The sequence below is a fragment of the Hyposmocoma kahamanoa genome, unplaced genomic scaffold, assembly GCF_003589595.1.
Source record: "Hyposmocoma kahamanoa isolate Upper Pololo Valley unplaced genomic scaffold, ASM358959v1 99702, whole genome shotgun sequence".
In the NCBI taxonomy this organism is placed as follows: Eukaryota; Metazoa; Arthropoda; class Insecta; order Lepidoptera; family Cosmopterigidae; genus Hyposmocoma; species Hyposmocoma kahamanoa.
Genome location: NW_020656001.1, coordinates 3,590,016 through 3,613,148, shown reverse-complemented (window position 1 = coordinate 3,613,148; position 23,133 = coordinate 3,590,016). Strand labels below are relative to the sequence as shown.

The window sequence follows — 23,133 nt, the reverse complement described above, 5'->3', positions numbered from 1 at the left end:
AACACTGATAGGACTCAAGGTCAAAATAATTCATCAAAGTTCATAAAAATCTATGAGACTTATTATGGCAAATCTTACACTAATCGCTAACGTTAATCGAATTAAGTTTTTCATATAAATTAGAAATTAAAATGTACTGAAGGTCACAGGTGTTAAATGACATTAACACATATCGACAGATCTTTTCACGATGTTACATGCTCATCGAATTAATGCTAACTAGTCAATGTATTCTTCCAATATAACAATTACTTGATGAGACTTTGTCCAATTTAATCATACACATAAGTTAATCAGTAATATAGACAACACTGGTTTCGAAAATGTAACGTTTCTCCAAGTCTACTAAAATTCCGTTATTAATACAATGTTGATTTTAAAAATCTTTCCAAAGGTATAGTCACAGAGTTTTATATGACAATGCACAGTATTCTCACACCGCATTGTGTGGCGGGATCGGGCAAGCGTCTGTCAGCGACAGAGACAGACAGCCCTGTGAAATCCGTGATAACAATTTGAGCATAGTTAGCCTCCAAGTCATTGATGTTCCGATTTTACTTAGACTCCGACGTCTTCATCCCTTCAGTAAGACGAGATACCTGTAAAGGTTAAATATTAGTTGCATAAATGCAATTTATTTACATCCGATATCCAGGAACTGACGTAGATGTAACAGTTACTAAAATACGTATCACGCTACATGTCTCTAAATGATTTGGAACTGGATTATCAAAGAAGAAATAATGACGTATTAATTTGTAACTCATAGCACAAGAGATGTTCATGTGTTCTTTTCATTAAAACCTTGTTTCACCGTGCAGACATCGAGCAGATACACGATACAGATAAAAGAGATTGCTGCAGGAAACGCAAATAATAAAATGGAAGCCTGGAAAAGAGAAAATAAGTAAGCGACAAACAGCGTAAAGCACCTGCAATCACCTCAACAGGTAGCGAGCTCCTGCGAGGGAGTTGTGTTATAGTCCTGTCTTGCCCGCTGTAGGTTTTAACAAGCCATTGCTGGCACGTCACACTGGGATTCGGCTTCCTCCGACCGCCGTTCACGCTATGGCGTAAAGCTCCCAGAGCTGCCAGACCACGGAATTCCGAAGGAGCCACCGGCGCCGGAGCTGAGCCCCGACGTCTAGTCCAACACTCCTTCCCAGACAATGTCCGGCGAAGTAACTGGGGTATAGCTGCTGTCATCTCGCGCATCTTCTTCTCTTTTGGAGCTGAAAACGATATGCGTCGCTGTAAGTATCATATTAGTGGATCAACTACCATTGAGAGATGTTTACAAAATCCTTACTGTATGCCACTGCGTCGGTGGGCATTGATTTCCGACGCCGCAACAGTTGATCAGGAGAAACGATTTCCAGCTGCATGGAAGTCATGTTGTCCCTGAGTTGGCTCCCGAGAACAAGCGATTCGCGCTGCAACCCGCCCGAGGCCTTGGTAAGCGGGTCAAGATTCTCTTTTTCTAAATTACGTGAACACTCGGTTACATCTACATTACTTTCAGAAGCGTCATCGATATCAGTCTTATCGGTATCATTTTTTTTGAATATATTGCTTAGTCTGTCATCATTTTTGTCAAACAATCCGTTTTCAGTCTTGGAGTATCGGGACGGGTATATGGCGTCCTCGTTACTCGTGTGAAGAGGGCGCACGGCTAGTGCGTGGGCGCGGGCAACGGTCTCTAACGGCGGGAATGTTTGTTGGCGGGTTAGCTTCCAGGTGCAGCCGTCCTTCAGCACGGTGCTGAGCCTAGTGGCTTGCACCGGTGTTGTGATAGAGGCTATCGAAGAATCTGGCAATAGTTTCTCCGTGCTAAGGACCTTACTGGCCGAGGTGTGACCGTGCTCGCAATGTCCGCGCACGCTCAGTTGAGAGTGAAGCGAGTGCTCGCTGCCCATAAGACTCGTGTTGCCGCGACTGCGAGATTCAGTTGCAGAAGATGCTCTACTTTTTTCCCTGTTTTTATACTTTGTATCCTGGAAAACGTTGAGTGGCACAGAGAACCGGCGTAGTTGTTCTTTAAGACTTCCCTGCTTAGTTGGATTTAAGGAGCTCCTACGTAGAGGCAAAAGTAGTTCGGAGCTGTCTGAAATGTTGGTACCAGAGCAGGTTTCCAGGTCATCGTCAACCAGATCAGCGTCAGATATTTCAGTTTTGGTTTCTTCGGCCATTTCTTGTTGCACTAACATTTCCCATTTGCTTTGATTGTATATGAGATTTTGCAACATTTGCTCCGAGAGATCGTTCTGAAGGAACCTGTGCCACTCGCTAATGAGTGGGGTGACCACGAATTTAAAGAAACCTGAAAAGTAAAAATTATATTGTTGACTAATTTTTAACTCTATTTATTACGTTATTACCACCACCACGATATTTAATTATTTTTGTTAAATTCCAAAAAAATCCTTCGATCCTGCTGGATTCGAACCAACGTCTTCTAGCAAACCGTGGTAGGCGTTATATCAACAAAGCCACGGAATCGACTAGCAGACCCTACGAATTTTTCTACATGCTTGTTGCAGATCTTTGTATTAATAATTATTATACATTGTTTACTGTTAAGGGCGACTAATTGAAAGTAACCAGGTACTACAGCACAACAACTAGCCATATATTAAGCCAATTAGTGAACGTGTATTGATTAATGTTAGATCTAACAAGGTTGACCGCTGCGAGTTACATCGCATCTTCCCCGCAGATGTCAATTTAATCGTAATTTGAGCAATAACGCACAACAGTAGGCTAATTGCCAATAGTTACAGCCCGTGGCTATTTCTGCAGATTATCGGATCAATTAAGAAGCACTAGGCCATACGATTTTTCTTGTATTACGTAGGCTTTTTAACATCTCTGAGACGTGGTAACTCACTACAGGCTTAATAAAAAAGCTCATAGTCATTCAACGAGTCATGGAGCGAGCAATGGCAAATTCTTTACGTGATCGAATCAGGAATGAGGAGATCCGTACAAGAACGAAAATCACCGACATAGCCCAAAGTATTAGCAAGTTGAAGCGGCAGTGGGCAGGGCACATAGCTCGCAGAACTGACGCCCATTGGGACAGAAAGGTTCTCGAATGGAGATCACGAACCGGAAGGCGTTCAGTGGGAAGGCTCCCTACTAGATGGATGGATAACCCATGGATGCGCGTCGCGGCCGAGTGGCTAGTCTGACAATCTTTGGGGGAGGCCTATGTGCAGTGTATTGGACGTCTTCCGGTTGATATGATGATGATATGTTTAAATAATGTTTACTAAGCAGGAGTTATCTTTAAAAAAAGCAGACTTTTGAGATTTGAAGTTTTTAGAGATGTGATGATATACACACATCAAAAAAAGTTTGCGATCACTTCGAAAAACTGAAATCTTTTTTGTTACTTTAGATTATATTATGATTTTTTCTTCTTTTTAGATTCTTTATTTAAAAATAAATTAGAACATAAAACAATGACCCCGTTCAATTGTTTTTTCATATAAAAAGGCTTTCAGTCCTAGCTTACGCTCATTCAGAAATCTGATTTAGTCAATTATAAGCGATTCAAGATATTTTTCGCGGAAAGTTGTGATTGAAAAAATGCCAAGAGGATTATCAGAGGTTTTACGAGCTAGAATAGTAACTTTGAGGGAAGAAGGATACACCACGAGAGTAATAGCACGCAGACTTGCTATATCCCAATCCTGTGTCGTGGCTACGTTGCAGAGGTATCACGGAATGGGCAATTTAGCTGACCGACCCCGCAGCGGTCGCCCAACTGTTTTGACAGCTGCCCAAAAGCGCTATATTAGATTGCTGGCAGCCCGTGATCCAACAATCAACGCCACTAAAATAAAAGCAGAAGTCAGGGCCGCCTCTGGGCTTGAAGTTAGCACGCAGACCGTTCGCAATTGCTTGCACCAGCCTGGATTACGAGCACGGAGGTCTTGGCGAGCTCCGCTCAATTCCCGGCAACGTCAACAACGAAGATTGCAGTGGGCTAGACTTCGGCAAAATGAAGAAGGTGAGGACGAAAACATTTGGCAAAACTGTCTCTTCGTTGACGAATCCCGAATCAGCACTCATCCAGATAACCGACGTGTCCGTGTCTGGAGAAGACCAGGCGACCGTGAAAGACAAAGAACTGCCACTGGAACAGTTCAGCAAGGCGGAAAATCGGTGTCCTTTTGGGGTGGCATTATGATTGGAGCTAGAACGCCTTTGATCCCGTATCGGGGCTTCATGACAGCAGACATGTACAAAGCAGTTGCTATTGATGATATCGTCAGACCATTCCGAGTAAACCATGGGCACCAATTTGTACTGGTCGATGATAATGCGCCCGCACATCGAGCTCAACGAGTCAATGCTGCTCTTCAAGAATACGATATCACACGATTAGACTGGCTTGCCGGCTCGCCCGACTTAAACCCAATAGAGCACGCGTGGAATGCTCTTAAACGAGCAGTATGGAACCGTGAGCCACGTCCCCAGACAGTTCCAGAGCTCAGGGAAGCCGCTATTGAAGAATGGGATAGGTTACCCCAGGAAATGCTGGATAACTTGATCCTCAGCATGCCCAGGAGGATCTTCGCATGTATTCGAGCCAGGGGAGGAGTTATTTTATATTGAATTCACACCTTTTAATAGTAAATTGTTGTTTAAGTTTAATTAAACAGTCTTTTTCTTTCTATGAAATTTCTATCACTATTACATTATGATTAATGGCTCAATTTTTTAAAATAAATAATAAAAAATAGTTTTATATTTTAATTTCAAACAGGGTATTCCTATTTAAAGAAAGCATACAACATAGATTTTTTCTTGATAAAGTTAAATTTAAAGAATTATAGGAGCTTATGCTATTGATCGCAAACTTTTTTTGATGTGTGTATGATCAAATGAAAAAAAAAATCGATTCAAATATCTTATCGAAATAATTTGTAACGAAGAGAGAATCGATTTACGAAAAATAATTAAGGACAAAAAACATTGACTTACAAATAAATGGACGACGGGTCTATCGGGTATTTAAACGTAGTGACATGTAAAGGAATATGAAAAAGCTAAAACATTGAATTTAAATTGTAATGTCATCGCAGTACTGTTTAATTTTGCTTGCTTCGTTTTCAGTCAAACAAACGAAGACTAAAGCGTGAATGACGATACGATTTTAGCGCCCTATAAGTTCGGACACTTTTTAGCGCGGACCCGACGTCTGTTGTAAGTCAATTCAAATTGTAAGTCAATGACAAAAAACCAACAAAATAAAAACGATTCAATTATTATGTTATTAAGTTACCAAAAAAACTTAACAGCAAATAAAACATCGATGAATGAAACAACCAAACGAAAAGTCAACAACAAAGCATGAAATCAACCAGCAATGAAACGAAATTTGAATAATTACTCCAAAAACAACACGCGAGGCTCAAAACAAACGGAAACACCAAAGCCGATTCAATTTATCGATTTTATGTTGTTAATCATTGATATTATATTTCGTTTTACGTGTCAAGTAATTAGGGTTATTTATTTTTATCTTTATCACTACATTTTCTTTCTACTTAGCATACTGTAATTTTTATTTAAAATTACAACTGCAACATATATTGCTTGTTCTTGGTACGTTTTGACAAATTTACTATTTCTATTTGTAACCTGATTGAGAGGGTGGTTAGAAATAGTATGCGTGTAACGTAATAATTGGAAATGTCACTGGACTCATCCTATATGAAATGGACTATAGTTACGAAGGCTTTCTTTGAGAAGAGCCTTACATACAGTGAACGAGTTGGTAATAACCAGTTATCGGAATTCAAGAAGTTCATTTAGCGAAAGTAAGAATAATATGGACATTTCCTTCTACATTTTGGAATGTTTAGAAAACAAACAAGAAAAAAAAATTATACGCATTGATGACGAAACGGGTATGCTCATACTAAAAAAAGTTTGTACTTTAGGTAAATTAACTCCCTAAATTTTGATTACTGATAATAAACCTTAATAATGGTTTACCTGTGGCGTATTAAATATGAGCTTAAAACATTGACGAAAATACAATAAACTTATATGAATTGAACCTTTTAGAACCATATGATTATTAATTCTGATTCCATGCTTATTTTTTATCTGTTGTTCTTTGAGTTAATAGCGACTCGGAAGTCGTTCAAGAAGTTACAATTCTAAGTGTCCAGTTACACGACAAGAAAGGTTTCGTGAGGCCACCACGCGCTAACCCTAAGGATTCCAAGCTTTCACGTACATTAATGGTGAAACTGAATTCTATTTACTAGGCAACAACCATGTCAATGGCAACAACATTTAAATTGCTCAGAACGGTATATTGAAGTAGAGACATCAATAATACATGTTCATAAAAAACTGACATCAACGTCAGTTTGTGGTAACTGCAACGTTACCGGCTGAGTGAGACGGTTCATAGAATCTCCCACAGATGTCGCTTACGGCGTGGATTTGTGGAATGCCGAAAACTCAATGCAAAAAACAGACACGTAGAAGAAATTCATCGACTTAGCAAACTCGACCTATAGCTTAGTTGATAAAGCATTGTGACGGAATCTCATGGTCGCAGGTTCGAGTCCTGTCGGGTCGAAGTATTAGATAATTATAACGTTGTTTGTGTTCATTGTGGATATCAAAGCAACAAATATTGAATTCTTGGACAGCACCTGTCTGGATCTTCGGTATGGACGTTGTGTGCCGATCGCAAAGAGCTGTAACTGGCAGATTAAGTTTCCTCTCGTAGTCTCCTTGTCGGAAGAACTCCTCGCAAACCTTAAGGCTCCACTTCCTGCTGATTTCCCAGGGTCTGCAGGGGTTTGATATGTCAGCGCATTTCAGAGCTATCTGGAGCACTAAATGTCGGTGTTCCTTCTTGGTCATGTCGAGGGTGTTAGTGTCGAGGTGGGCCTGGAACAACCGTTTACATAAGTAATTACAACAAACAAAAAAGTAAAATAACACTACGGTAAAATGAGATTTAAAAGTAGTTTTGTTTTTTTAATCGGAGCAGTATTTATAAATATGAAGCCGAAGCCTTACTGCACACTACTACATGTTTTCAAAGAAATTGCTATAATAACATCTGCGTAAAATTATATAATGATATTTATAATAATTTATTATTATATTATAATAATTTATTATTATATTATAATTATTTATTATTATACTATAATTATATTATTTACATTTTCTGACGATATAAAAAATACTACCTACGTCTAGATTTAAGAAAATACTATTTTAATTGCTTGTGACAAATTGTTTTTGTAGTGAGTTATTAACATTTAAATTGTGAAGCCTGCGACCCTCTACATATTTATTGCTTTGACATGCGGTCCTCTTTTTAACCGACTTAACAACTAGAAATTTTAATATAACCAAAGAAAGATGTAATTGCTTTTTACTTCTCCACTGCGAGAAATTTACATTCGCACAACAAACAAACACCACTGATATTAAAATATTGCCCAATTGGCGATTTTTTTGTTGTAAACATTTTTCTGTTATGTATTAGTTTGTATTACCGAATAAATTAAAAGTTTTTATAAAAATCAAGAGCCCACAACAAATCGAATTGTCAATGTAAAAGTGTCATTCACTAATCAAACAATCATGGCGATGTGCGCTGTAAACCGGTCGCGACATGTTTACAGCAGTGGCTCAGACATCTGATATCCGGCATCCGGTATCTGGCCAAATCACTATCCGTTTCATCTCCAACTTAAGGCCATCGTCAATCTAATTGAGATGTGACGCCGAGGTCGACATTTCAACACAATTTTCTATAATTTAGTTACAGAACAATTTCAAAACGAAAAAGAACTTTTGTTACTGTAAGGTTATCAAATCGTGTATAAACATGACGCACGTCTAGTACTGTACTCAAGACTTATTTATAAACTTATTTTGTTGTAGTACGTAATTCTGAGAAGCCGTTATCGCAACATTTTTTGATTTCGAAATAAAATTGCCTCAACTTCTCTATTGTCCAAAAATTGTTATTCTCGGTATAAATATTGATGTTGGGCCGAAAAGTTTTTAAATCTCTCTTAGTACACGTTTGCTCACCGCATCCAATTCGCATTCCTTCCGAATCCGAGACTACACAAATGTAGAAAAGTTGGACCCATTTCGAATGTCGCTTGTGCACTAAGTCCGATTCCAATCCGAGAAATTACGAATGTCGCTTGTGCACCTAGAGATAAAATGATCCCGGTGACAATTCGGACGCTCTTAAAATCATGACGTCATGTAATTTTGCTGTCAAAACCAATTCAATTTGCCGAACATTAAAAGTATGTAATTAATAATAATAATATAGCCCCGCGCTAGGGAAACCCTGTACCTAGATGCCATGGATACACACCTGGTGAGCTGTTGCAAAGGTCTAGTTACTTAGAATGGATTCCGGTCTCTCACAAGTGTTCCAATATTTAACATTGTTAGTCTTTATTTTCAGATAAGATACCTTGTCTTGAGAAAATGTTCTTTTTTTATTATGAAGGGAATCCGGGACCTCTGCGTGGCAGTCTAGCGTGGTAACCATTCCGCCACAGATGCAGTTAAAAATTATTTTAAAACACTCACGAAAACGTGTTGTGTTAGCAAGACACTAGCTAGTGTGAACCTCCAGAAACGATGCAAAAAATGATTTCCTAGACCATTAAAAAATAGCTTTAACAGCGCATCAAGCTTGTTGACAGAGGCGTATACTGACGGTTGCAGCGCGACAATGCACAAGAGAACTGTCTCCGTGATGCGTTGAGTGCATGACAGTTGTAATAGTCTCGTGCGTTTGATTTGGGAGTACCCTGTTATCGACATATGGAAGCATTAGAGCTCTGTTCACTTGGGTCCTAGGGGCTTGGTATATAATAATTTTTATGATTACCTCTTAACTAATATAGGCTATAAACATGGTATGAACAATTTTCGAAATAAATTGTTGATTTCATAAAGGGATAGCAAGGCTTTATGGAACTGGGCATCTGTCATGTTATTCAACTAAAAATAGCGTAAGGATATGAAAATGACGTCAAAAAAAATATAGCATCGGTAACCAAGTTAAAATAATGAATGAACTCAATCACGGTCTCGCACGTCGAAGCTGATGAAAATGAAGGTGTATTTTCTGTTAATAAAACTGGACAATAGGAACTGGGCTTCAGTATAATTTAAAAATCAAATTATATGTAGGCCATGACGTCGAGAAGGCGTCGTTTGTTAATACATATTAAACAATAGGGAATAAACTTGGAAAAAGGATTGATTACGTGGAATGAAATTGATGGAATGAACCATGACTTCAATTTGTCAAGTACGCACATATGACAATGTTTATCGTGATGTTGAAGACGGTTCAGAACTCTTGAAAGCGTGATAGGTCCCCAGCCCGGATTGGCCTGAACCCTCTCCTTAGGTGAGACCTAATGCGGAATTAAATAATTGAGGCGTTTGAAGCGACGGCCAGTATATCAATCACTCAGTAAATTTTAAACTATCTGTTTTAATTATTAATACAATGATCGAACACTAAGAAAAAATTCCTTCGATCGGGCTGCATTGGAACTAATGTTTTCTGGGAAACCGTGCTTTGGCAACTAAGCTACGGAACGAACTAGCGGACCATACGAGTTTTTCTATGTGCTTGCTTGCTTGTTGCAGATCTTTGTTTCTAGTTTTTAACGACTTTTTGCCGTAGTGCCATCTGTGGGAAATCTATGTATGTTCACTTCCACATTTTTTCTTACTTCGATTTTTGTATTAACAATAATTACATCATGATCACCATGGATCATGTTCCTTTGCAACATTATTAGAGGACGCATAAAATGTAACGAGCAGGTGGAATCTCTCCTATTCTTATTCTAAACAAAAGGTACAAACGATTTTTTATATTCCCCCGTGTAAAACTAACCTAGGTCGGCACTCGCCAAGTAACAAAATACTATTGGAATACAAGTTCCTCACCGCTTCAGTCAATATTGACATTTTCCATGACTCGCAACTGCGGCTCAAACGTAAGTTGTTGGGCCACTTCATGGAGGGTCTTGCTAATACTGAGTCTTAGAGGTATTAGTACAGTCCGTAAACTGGCTAATTTAAAAAAAAAATATCTTTCTATGTTAATAACCTACGTTAGTGTTAAGTAAATAGCATTATTGCTCATGTCAATGCTGTGCATATCTGTAATGGGTCATTACAACAGACCATGACCGTAAATGCAATATACTACCTGTTGATGTGTCTAAATAAATAGAAAAAAAAATTACATAATTAATTTTGTCGGTACATTCTATTGTTTACTGACACATTTTAACGCAACTTGGTATTGTAGTTCACCACAGAAATTTATTTCTTCACTCAGCCAGGTACCTTTACAGCTACCAGCAGCTGCTAGAGATGTCGCCGCAGTGGATGCACCTGGATGGAAGGACTTTTTCTGAGTGTTCGATCTTTGTATTAATAATTATAACAAACAAGTGGAGTAATTTCATAAAAATAATTGAATATCATTGCGGTCAAACATTGTGACATTTAATAAATTTAAAAATTATGCGTTTTAATTTATGAAGAGTGCTATCGAATACAGCTGCCAAGAAAGAAGTTTAAAAAGTTTCTACTAGTAGCTAAGTCTACCGAAAAACATGCCCGTTTCCAAATCATACGCTTGCCCACATACAGGGTCCGTCCCAAAAGTATCGAACATTTTTTTTGGGAGTGTTGCCGAACGGCGGGAAGCGCTCCGCTTGGCAACAGAAAGTGGTGGGGGGATCTAGCCGATACAGCGCGACCGGTCCCAGTTGGCTCCGAGCACCTGGAGCGGCAGGACGTGCGTTCGCGTAGAGCTCTAAACGACACCTCGTCGAAGTTTTTAAAAGTAGCGCGATGACGGATCCGTTAGAACAGAGGTACGCAGTGAAATTTTGTGTTCTACTCGGCAAAAATACTGTGGAAACCAACGAGATGATTAAACAGGCCTTCAAGGACAAAGCCTTGTCCGAATCCTCGGTCAGGAAGTGGCACAAGATGTTCCGTGACGGAAGGGAAGAGGTGACCGACGAAGCCCGCTGGTCCCGCAGCCTCCCTACAGTCCTGACGTCGCCCCGGCAGACTTCTTCTTGTTTCCCAGCATCAAGTCGAAGCTCAAAGGCAAGCATTGGGGCACAATTAAGGACATCCAAGAAGCTACGACGAGGGCGCTGAAGGACCTACCCGTTAACGTCTTCCAGGGGGCCTTCCGGGCATGGAAAACTCGCCTACAAAAGTGCATCGATGCTGAAGGGTGTTATTTTGAAGAGTACTAATGTATGGTACCGATAAGTTCAATAAAAGTATTTTTCCTGAAAAATGTTCGATACTTTTGGGACGGACCAGTTATAGTAAGATAGTGTGAGCGGCTCCGGCTCTACCATTTTTTGTAAAACACAGATGTATTTTACGAAAAATTACAGACCAAAAACGTTTTTCTTCGAGAGAATAAATAAACAGATACTTCCCAGGTATCTATTGTCACTATTACCGTTTTTATATTTGTTTTATAAACTGTAATAACCCATCGCCCTGGGTTGCGCCCCGCTGACAACGTCTCACTATTAAATCAATTACCGTACATCACATCACTTCAGGGGTCATGTAAACAGATCTTTAGTTAATCTGCCTTGTTTGTTATCCCGTAGCTAACTTTATAAACTAGTTATTGAAACTAGTTATTGCGTTCCGAAGACAAGAAACAATTGTAGATTAGATTCTACTAACAAGCGAGTTGTACAAACAGACAGCGTTTAAATTTCTACATGCACAGTGTCACAAGTGTTACTCTCGAGAACTATACTAGTATTCACGTTTGATTATCTCGTGTACATGAAATGGAACCGATGCCATTATGGCAATTAGTTAAGCTTATTTTATACTTTTAAACAAGCATACAGTTCTATTGCGCAACAGCTGTGGCAATAATTGCTAGCAATGTCACCGTCATCTCTGATGGCAAACCGAAAAAATAGTTTACTCAGCTAAAAAACTCCAATGTAAGCGACACACCCTTTTGGCTTTTCTTTGCAACAACTTATATTCTTTGTGAACCTGCGTCAGTAAAATAAAGCTAATTTATTTTTATAAGCGAGAATTATTATCCTATATGGAACTGGTTTTTTTCTTCTTAATCGCGTACTTCATAGGCTGCCAACAGATTGACTGCAAGTTTGCAGTTAATGCGTGAAGTCGTAATCAACTTCATGCAGCCGAAACCTCTACTGCATTAATAGGATAACGGATAAAGTTTCGACTGCATATAGTTATACTCCGTCCAATAATTTATTTAACTTTTGATAGCCCGAAATCTAATCAATTAGTGATGTCCTAATGCTTTTTTTCATCGACATTGTAAGCGGGTTCAACAAACAGATATTGTCTGATTGGGATCGTGTTGTAGCGTTTGACAAGTTTGGTACTAAAGCATTAAATATTAATGTTAATGAGGATTTACAGATGATTCCCGTTCATATGGAGAAGGATCCGACGATTCATTTTAAAAAGCAATAAGAATTTATTCATAATTATATATAAATTATTTCATATCATTATAATTCATTAGACATGCACCAAAATTTATCAACTTGATTAATTTTCGTTACATAATTTGTTGGCTCGATAAATATCGATAAATAAATTCACCCTGGCCATCACAACTAACGTGTTAAGGTTGTCGAGTAGCCGGCGAGCGATATGACCAGATTAACCGAGATCCCGTTGGTAGCATAATAAATAAATAAAATAGCACCATAATGACCTGTAATACCAACCTCATTTTAACGCATGAGTCAATAAGCATAAAATGTACCGACAAAATTAATTATGTAATTGTTACTAATACAAAGATCGAACATTATAATTCCTTCCATCGGGCTGGATCGGAATTGGAGAAATATTTTTCTCACAGATGGCGCTACGGCAAAAAACAAGCACATACAAAAAATTACGTTAGTTCGTACCGTGGTTAAGACAATAACAAACAAAGATCAAAAAAGAAAAATACTAAATAATAGGGGTTAAAGTATGAAATTGCCGATTTGTACTGAAAATCTAAATTGTTAATTTTTTAAATTTTTAACAAATTTATTTAATCAAAATAGTTGCCATTATTATCTATACATTGCTGCCATCTAATGGGAAGGTTATTAATGCCTTTGCGATAGAACTCCGACGATCTAGACTGCACAAACTGTGTGAAAGCATTTTGTACTGCCTCCTGGGAAGAAAACTTCTTGTCACGTAGATAATTGTCCAAATCACGAAAAAAATGGTAGTCCGTTGGAGCAAGGTCTGGTGAATACGGAGGATGACGAATGGTTTCTAACTGCAGTTCCTGAAGGGTCAAAATGGTTTCTCGTGCTGTGTGAGGTCTCGCGTTGTCGTGGAGCAATAATGGTGAAGATCGATTCATGAGTCGGGGCTGTTTTACTGCTAGTTTTGTCAACATGGTTCGGAGTTCGGCACAATAGACATCTGCCGTTATTGCTTGACCAGATCGGAGAAAACTATAGTGAATAACACCATGCTGAGACCACCAAACAGTTACCATTACCTATTTATTGGTAAGTTTTGCTTTAGGACACTGTTGTGGCATTTGACCTGGGGTCAGCCATTGCATTTTTCTTTTCCGGTTATCATAAAGAATCCACTTTTCATCACATGTTACAATTCCATCCAATATTCCTTCATTTCTGTACCGGTTCAACAAGTTTCAACACGCGTTTCTTTCTGCAGATCAGTCAAATCATGAGGCACCCATTTTTCGTATTTTTTTATTTTATTGATTTGACGCAAGTGAGTCAATATTGTGGGTAAGGTAACGTTAAACCATGCCGCTAATTCCTGGGTAGTTTGACTAGGATCGGCTTCCACTATCTCTCTTAATTCATCGTTATTCACCTGTGTGGGCGGTCTTCCTCGTGACTCGTTCTGTAAGTCGAAATTTCCATCACGAAAGCGTTTAAACCAAAATCGCACGGTGCGTTCATTAGTAGACCCCTCTCCAAACGCAGCATTGATATTGCGGGCTGTTTCTGCCGCGTTAGTTCCGCGTCGGAACTCGTATTCAAAAAAAAAAAAAAAAAAAAAAAAAAAAAAAAAAAAAAAAAAGTGATTTTTTTTTTTTAAATTTGAAACATTTGAATATCGACTTTAAATTTAAAAAAAAAAAATCACAGAAACCATTTGAAAAAAGTTTCATTCGAAAACCTCAAACCTTGAAGATTCTATGAAAATTCAAAGAACCTATTGCAATAAAACGGCAATTTCATACTTTAACCCCTAATATAACGACTACAAATGCTGTACTGTAAAAGGACTTCATTCAGCTTATGCCACAGCCGTAATTGACTGTGGCGCTGTGGCAATTAATTGTCATTCACTACTTTTTTGACGTTACGACGACAGACTGTCGTGCAAATGACAATGCGGCTGCCGTGAAGCGATAAATTGTCGTCACGATCTAGTGGGAACAGCTAGACACGATAGATAGTCGTGATATGGGAACGGGTTAGACGGGACAGTCGTCCACCGACAAATATAACGTTACGACATAACAACAACGCACCTACACTATGGTTTCTAGTAGAATCTAAATTAAGTTGGCAGAGTAGTATCAAGTCAACAAGATATTTCGGACCTTTCTGTATTTTATTCTGTTGTTTCCGTATTTTTATATGTAGTAATATTCTTCCTTTGAATGAACTCATTTTTAATTTTTTTTAGCTTTTATTATTAACCTTTAAAGGTACTTGACATTAATAATGTTTATTTGAAATAAACAAATTTGACAATAATTACGACGATAACAAAGACAAAAGAATGCCGAGTGTCTAAAGTTAAATACGATTTGCAAGTGAAAACAATTTTATACAAAAATGACGGAAGACAGTTATCCTTATTCTTATAAATATAGAAATAGGCTAACGTAGTTGTTTTTGATGGCGGACAGGCGGATTTCATTTACATGAATCCTGTGACATAATTGCGGTAAAGAAAATCATTAGCGAGAGCTTCAACACTGTTAACCTGTCCACGCTTCTGTGGACAGGTTAACATGCTTCGACGAAGGCGTAGTCTTTGGATACAGATATATTTTCTATCATTTCAAGATCACATCCTACGCTCCCCGGCAGACGTCCCTCCTTTTATTAAACGTTTTTTATTTAACCTCTAAACGTATTATTTATGCGAAAAATACTTTTATTTCGTGACAGCTTTACGAGTGAGCTCCTTACAAATGGAATGTGAGTCTATTTTGCTAGCAACTAATCAAAATTCAATGACATTTTGTAAATACGACGTAGAACTAATGTATATGGTCGTGGTGTGTCACATTCGTGTTACATGATACAGTTTGAAAGTTAGAGCCTTTGCACACGGCGTATTTTATACGCGCCGTAAACGCGTGTCATCTGCGCGTATACGCGCCGCAGAAGCGCTGTAGTGAATCGATTCAAACGCGCACTAACATCGCGTTACAAGCAAGAAGCTTATGTAGAATTTCAAGTAAATGCGTCATTTCAAAAATTAACTGAAATTAACAAACAAAACTAAAATTCAAACTTCTTTTATCAAAATGCGCAATACATACGCGCGTTTACAGTGCGTCTACGGAGCGTATACGCGCAGATGACGCGCGTTTACTGCGCGTGTACGCGTGTCGTCGGCGCTTATAAGATACGCCGCGTGCATAGCCTCGTATATTTTCGGCAAAAGATAGTCCAATTTATGCAAATATTTTCAAGGCATTAGATGTTCGATATTGGCAAGTAAGATTTTAAAAATATGGTTATTTTCAATTTTCTTTTCGAAGCCGCGTTGCCGGCGGGAAATGTGACAGAAATATTAAATTACTTTAACCAATCACTCTCTATCAGCTACGAATGGCAATGCGATTGGATATAAACTGCTGCTTGTGTAATGAATACTGCTGATGAAAATAATTTAACAACATAGATCGGCTCTAGTTGCATTTGCGTTAGGGGCTGCAAGATTTTATTTGTGCAAATAACAAGAGTAAATAAGCCTCCCTTAAGAGTTAGCGGCAAAATACATCAATCCACGTTCTGCTACTTACATGTGCGGTATGAGGTCCAAGACTGTTGTCAACTTTTTTTATTATTTTTATTGAGGGATGACCAACAATTGTACAAGGTGAGTTATACATAGTAAGTCAAAGTCAAAGAATCATTTGTTCCATAGGTAAAATATATCTTTCACTACGCTGACTTCCCTGAGAAGAACGAGGAAGAAACTCTAGGGATTGCTCTTTTCAAATAAGTAAGAATAACGGTATAGCTAATTGTACAAAAACTGACTTTAAAAAAAATACAATGCTGACAAAGAAAATAAATTTAAGAAACAAACAAACTTAATAACATTACAAAGTGCATTTAAAAAAATAGTTTTACAAACCACTACAGTGCCATACCCAATGTTAAGTAACCATTAGCCTTCTTAAATTTGTATTTAGACAGATCAAAAATGTCTACGCCCGACAATAGCTCATTATAATTTTGAAATAATCGCCTTAGAGGAGCGCGCAAACCAGAATTTGTGCGAAGACCGAATAGTCCATAACGACGACGAGCATATGCGTATTTCTCGGCACCGCGAAGCACTGTTTATTTGATGTGTAACTTGGTATGTCTTTGTAGCGTTTTATACACGGCGCGATATTTTTTTTCTTAATATTTGATATGAAATATAAAGACACACATTTGACCACAATTTCACCTGAAGTTAACTCGTTCATGGTTCATTAAATCGTTCACTTAAATCATTTTTCTACGTGTCAAAACGGGGTACCTTATACTATCATAATATTCTATGATATTTACTGTTTCTTATTTTTTACTTGGACCTTTCTCATTTCTCTATGCCCGCAAAAATATACATAATTTCATTAAGAAAGAAGATATTCATATTATTAACCTTAGAACCAAGTCCAAACTCATGGTACCACGTTTTCGTGTAAGTAAAGATTGTTTTATGGGGAACTGTATACGATTTTACAATAAGATTCCGGAGCATATATTAAAATTATAGATTTTCCAAGTTTAAAATTTACATTAAAAGTATTTTAATTGAAAAGTCGTATTACAAAAATGAAGACTACGTGTTAGTTAAAGATTATGGAAAGACGACATGGGTCTAGATTCTACATAAATTTAATTCAAAGTGCATTTAAGTGTTTTTGAAAAGAGCAAAGCCTAGAGTTGCTTGCTCGTTCTTCTCAGGGAGTTCAGCTTAGTGAACGAGCAGTAGCTTAAAAAGACGTTTTCAAGAGTAAATTTACTTTACATGGTATAAAAGATTGTTTGACTATGACTTTGTTACGGTAAACGCCGCCTCGTCGGGCCATGAGATAACCTGCAATAGTTTTTGACGGCTTGGTAAAGATGTGTGTCGTTTGGCATTATCTTTATGAAATGCGGGACCTTTACGAGTATGAGAGACTTAAAACATTCGCGCTATTCCAAAGATACGCTAAAATATTGTTTTAAAATGACCTTAGATAATACAACATTTTAAAAGAAAAAATATTGCAGCAGAGCTCCTCGTGAAAGAGTTCGTCCAGGGAAGTACTTATGTATTTCTGCTGCCAAGCAGTAATGTGAGCATTACTGTGTTCCGGTTTTGAAGGGTAAGGGTGCTGGTGAAATTACATGCGCATGTGACTTGTCCCTGAACGGGTTAAGCGATGATGGTACGACTTTTTCTAAAAAATGCCTTGCATAGCCCTAAGTTGTACTTTCCGGGAAAGAGATGTCGGTAGGGTATTCGTGCGTTGGGTGGTAAGTCCTTGATAAGGATTTTTGAAAGTGACTGATAGAACAAAAACTTTATACCAAAGGTTATTATACAGTTTCTGCGTACTTGGATGTAAAAAATCCATGGTATTCACCCGTTTAGCTCTTGCAGGTAGTCTCGATCTAAGATGTTTAAATTCAATGTTGTAAATGATAAATGTATTCAACAAAGAGCGACCCTTGTATCCGTTACAAAACCGACAAGCATGCCACTTTTTTTGCGAGGTTGTCATGCAAGAATTTACTTTACGCAATACAATAACAAAATAAAATAATACAATTCACATTAATAACGGAAAGGTAAGTTGTGGAGAAATATATTTTTCATCTTAACTTATAACGAGGATGTGATACGTTCAGCGTTGAAAAAAAGACGCTGCAAATTAATAAGAAATTTCTACAAAAGGCAAACAAAGAAATGAGAAATGGCCTTCTCGATAAGCTTGTTACAGTTTGTGATTATTTTATAGAGCCGTTAATTTTGATGCCGTGGAAAGACGTTTGTAAACAATAATAAAGTACGGTGTGCAAACAACAAGGTACTTATGAAGTTGATTTCTAAGTTACGTTCTTTTGTCAATGATCAACGGCTATACTCTCGCTAACGGTGAACAAAAACCTCGTGGTCAAATTTGAGAAGACGTGGATTGACAACTCAACGAAAACAACTCGTAGTGGGCCAGTGGTGGACTATGGCCAAAACCCTTCTTAATCAGCATTTCCACCAGAGATGTGTACATCCTCGTACTGCCTAGCTACCTCCCACATGTCTGGTGGAATCGCTGCATTAAAGAGACCCACGCTTAGATGTATCACGGTTTGAGTATGATGATGACGATTCAGCTGCGATCGTAACACATATGAGAATGTAGAACATTCTTTTATCGACCATTGTTTATACCGAAAATCAAGACGTCTCATTGGAATTAATAATTCCAACAAGACCGTGAGCTGAATTGTGTAAATAGGAAATTGTAATGTGAACCTTGTAAGTTTATACTTGAAGACAGTTCTATAAAGGGAGCTAATTATACAATGTCCCGCCCTGGAGTCGTCAAATATTGTGCCAGCAGAGAATGAATTTATTGGTCAACTAAGATCTTGTTCAGTCGAAATAAAAAGTAAACACCATTAATAAATTAATCATTAACTTGTCGTAGTCAAGTTCGTTAGAAGACAGTATAAACGCAATGTATATTGTCGTACATCGAATATGGTCTTTTAGAATAAACCTCAAAAAATTTCAAATTTTGCCGTTTAATTACAATTTTACTTAAAAGGTTATTTATTATAAAGTCTCTGCGTATTTGGTTTAGTTCAGTTTAGCTCTTGAAATATACTATGTCAACAAATGTTTATTTACAAAAAGCAACCCCTACATTTTCTTACTAGTTTTTCTCAGGGGAATCTGCCTTAATAATGAGTAGTACAATTTATTTACTCAATTTAACATAATAACATAATATACTACTATCTTTATTTCATCAACATGGGCCTCTCGTAACGCGTTTTGGAGACTTTCCATTTTTCTAAAAAGTTATTTATGAACCTTTCTTTCGTTACAGCCGAAGTGTCACTCAGAGCTTTATATCGCAAAGACTTATAGGGGCACTACCACTGCGCCCGTCATCCTGGGACATAAGATGACAAGTCGCTTGTGCCTGTGCCTTCACCAGTAAACTTAATCTTCCAAACCACGCAACAATGCTCACATTACAGTTTGCGGTAGAAACGGGTGAATAATAATAATAAACGGACAATCTGTTCAGGGAAAAAGCTATCCCCGTGTGCCTGTATCAGAAGTTGCAAAATCACAGAGGCAGATGGACCGGTGCGACGAGGACGGCTTCACAAAGGTGGAGAAAAGAAGGAAGAGGAAGCCCACCAGCCGTAACCTGTGTGGTACAGCATAAAAAGAACCAAACTCTCTGATGCGTCCGGCCATAGCGACAACGCTGTTGTATCAGTCGCTACCGCACGTCAGAGGAGATAGTGGAGTCTTTCTCTTCTTCTCAGCATATTACTGATTCAACTGTTGGATATATATGCCACTAGGTATGATTTTCGTAGTCCTCGGTTGCGGCGACTCTTGTCGGCCATGCAGTCTTTTTAATTTCGATGATGGTCGCCCACATTACTGATAGTGGAGTACATCAGATTAAAAGCCAAATACACCCTGAGGATCGAGGGGTTGTAGTCCCGTCAAAACGTGAATTTTAATTCGTTTGTGGTGAGAGGGCCGACCGATACTCGTCTGTCGACCTTCATGAAGGAGGATACCCAAGGAGCATACTTTACACGCCTTAAAAGTGTTATACCTATGAACAGTCTTAATATGGTATAGATTTAGATAATAGTTCTCTATAAATGGTTATACAAAAAAGAAATGGTTCGTATAGACTTATTCACTCAAGTCAAAATTTTTAAACCTTAATACCAAACAACTTAATTAAGTGTAATCCCTCTTAAGATTTACTCTTATAGTCCTTATTTTAAGTTCATCCGTAGAACAACTGATTATTTTTAGTAAAATTGTTTTGTACACATCCAGTAAAGTCTATTAATAGCCTAAAAACTAGCGTTCTGAAGTTTATTCTAGATATATTTAATTTATAGACATTCTGTAGTGTTTGTACTTATTGACAAACACGTTATAGCGCGTTACACAATACAATTAGGGTTTTTACTCTATTGGACGTTGTAAGAGTTCATGCAAAATGGATAAAGTAAAGAATATTAAAAGATCTGGTGGAGGTGGTGAACCTTGGATATTAAGTCACGTCATTCGATACAATCAGCGTTGCCAATGCCAATTGTTCAAAATTCCCAAAAATCACGGTTAAAATCCCCAAATTTGGGGAGAGCAAAGTTCATATTCCCCATAAATTCCCCACATCTCGAGTTTTCATTATTTATTAGAAATACATCGCTTTAAAATATAATAAAGAATTAAGAAACTCAAAATGTAATAATCTATTACGTATGCTGTGAATGTAAACAGAATGTAAAAAGTAAAACTAATTATAAAATTAGATGACCTTAAATCGTTTATTTATTTTAATTAGGTTCAACATTAATCTCTAATCAGTGTTTGAAAAAAAAGAACAAAAACATTTTTCTTTGCGTTACAAAATTAAGTAAATTTATTATTTGTTGTGCATTTGGTGACACTATGTTAATGTTAGAAATAATCAATGAGTTTCGACCTATAAGCGCGTAAAATACTGTACTTCAATGTTGTGTATGTGTATTGTGCCGTCTGTGAATAGAATACAGTGAAATCATTGTGTGAAATGTGGTTGGCGTGAAGAAATAACCTCAATTTTGTAATGAAAATTTTAAAATGATAATTTTAAGTTAGGTATGTCATTAAAATATTCCTTATACTTTTATGATAGGCAATTTATCCACCTTTCTAGTCATATATAACACATTCCATATAATTATACAGAATCATGTTTTTTTGCGATAAATTGGATTTTTTCAATTGTTTTTTTCACCTAGTGTTTTGAAAAGTTTTTTATTACATAATACTCTCACTATTATAAAGGTTTTGTAATAATGTCAAAAGAAAAAAGTCGCTTAAAAACTTCGCGTTTTGTAGACAATCATGAACGCTTCATAGGAGTGAATATTTTTCTACAAGATCAACTACACTAACGCAAGTAAAAATAATCTTTTCGTATTCTAAAGTTTTTCTATAGATAAAGCTATAGACAAAAAACCCAACAGAGTTTTGAAAAAAGCTTTAAATTCTTATCACCATTTTCATTTTTAAAGAATGACTATGAAGTAGCCGAGTATTCTTTTTTAAAAGTAAATCTAAGTTAAAATTAGCTTGAAGAAGCCTAGAACTTCTTGGAAATGGTTTGTTTTGTGACTTATTTAGTATATTTAAGCTTTCTATAAATATTTAAAACCGAAAATAGATGACTGTATTTTTATTAAGTTTATATTTTATACATAAATATTTAAAATTTAGCGAGCGCATTACTATTATGATAGGTTTTACATCACTTTTCACAATGTATTTAAAGTCGCACGTCAATTCGCGCTTTCTAACCGATTAAACATTGCGCGTAAAAGTCAGAAATATTATATCTAATTTCGCCATGTTGCAATTCTGATAGTTTATATTTTGTAAGCTATTAAACTTGAAATCTATTAGTATTAAAAAAATTAGTATTAAAAGTTTGTAACGCTTTAGTATTTTGGTTTTAAAATAGCATTACTAAGAAAACTATCATAGACTATAAATTATCTAAAAACTGTCTACAAGACTAAATAAGAACTGTCTACATTCTACAAATGGTTTTGTAGCATTCTGGAAGGGTTACTTGAGAAAAAAGATAATTATCACTCTTAACACTACCTACAGATAGTTTCGCAAAGCACTCTTGTGTTCTACTCATTGACTTACAAATAAATGGACGACGGCTCTAATACAAAAACCACGAACAAAATGTCCCTGGTCAACCTATTTAAACGTAGTGACATGTAAAGGAATATGAAAAAGCTAAAACGTTGAATTTAAATTGTAATGTCATCGCAGTACTGTCTAATTTTGCTTGCTTCGCTGTCAGTCGAACAAACGAAGACTAAAGCGTGAATGACGCTCTGTATACGATTTTAACGCCCTATAAGTTCGGACACTTTTTAGCGCGGACCCGACGTCCATATAATTGTAAGTCAATGGTTCTACTAATAAAATTGTGTCCACTTTTACTTTAAATTATCTAGAAACCTTCTTCGAGATATGTTGAGGTAATTTGAACTATTAAAAAACTCAAACGAATTAAATTCTATTAGATATCTTATAGTATATATTTAGATATGGGTGTGCTGCTTGGGTATTTTGCCAAAGGGAGTCATTTATATCGGCGATTCCGCGGCCGATTACCTGACACCAGATTGCGTCACACGTCGCCGACAAGTGCAATTCGTGTAGATTAATTATTTACTAAAAACAGTGTCTTATTATATTGAATGCCTGTTAGTCCTAAAGGTATATAACTATATAGGTCATGTGGCACGAATTAAATAAATCAACTTTCTCCGTCAATCTGATTTCATTCTTCCCCGTTAAAACAACGACATGAATGACAAATATTGTGCACACTATTTATTATTCATCTGACTATGCATTAGTGGATAATTGTAATAATTAATTGACCCTAATTTTACCAATGTTTATAAGTTAAGGATCATTTGTATTATGATGGTTGTTGTTATCCTGAATAAACAAAAATGAAAACAAATATATTTG

At 37.0% G+C, this 23,133-nt stretch overlaps 1 protein-coding gene across 2 annotated transcripts in view; it reads right to left on the bottom strand.

Annotated features, from left to right (window-relative positions):
* Window positions 1-391: 391 nt before the first annotated feature.
* LOC113239212 (calcium/calmodulin-dependent 3',5'-cyclic nucleotide phosphodiesterase 1C-like) overlaps window positions 392-23,133 on the bottom strand; it is a 195,665-nt gene continuing 172,923 nt past the window's right edge. Inside the window, exons 8-11 of one of the 2 annotated variants that reach the window (XM_026476107.1) lie at window positions 6,684-6,924; window positions 1,310-2,320; window positions 933-1,232; window positions 392-599 (exon numbers count right to left, since the gene is read on the bottom strand). In XM_026476107.1, the coding sequence (XP_026331892.1) occupies window positions 583-599; window positions 933-1,232; window positions 1,310-2,320; window positions 6,684-6,924 (1,569 nt within the window). In that variant the 3' untranslated portion in view covers window positions 392-582. The remainder of the gene's footprint in view (window positions 600-932; window positions 1,233-1,309; window positions 2,321-6,683; window positions 6,925-23,133) is intronic. The other variant, XM_026476106.1, reaches the window with a different exon arrangement.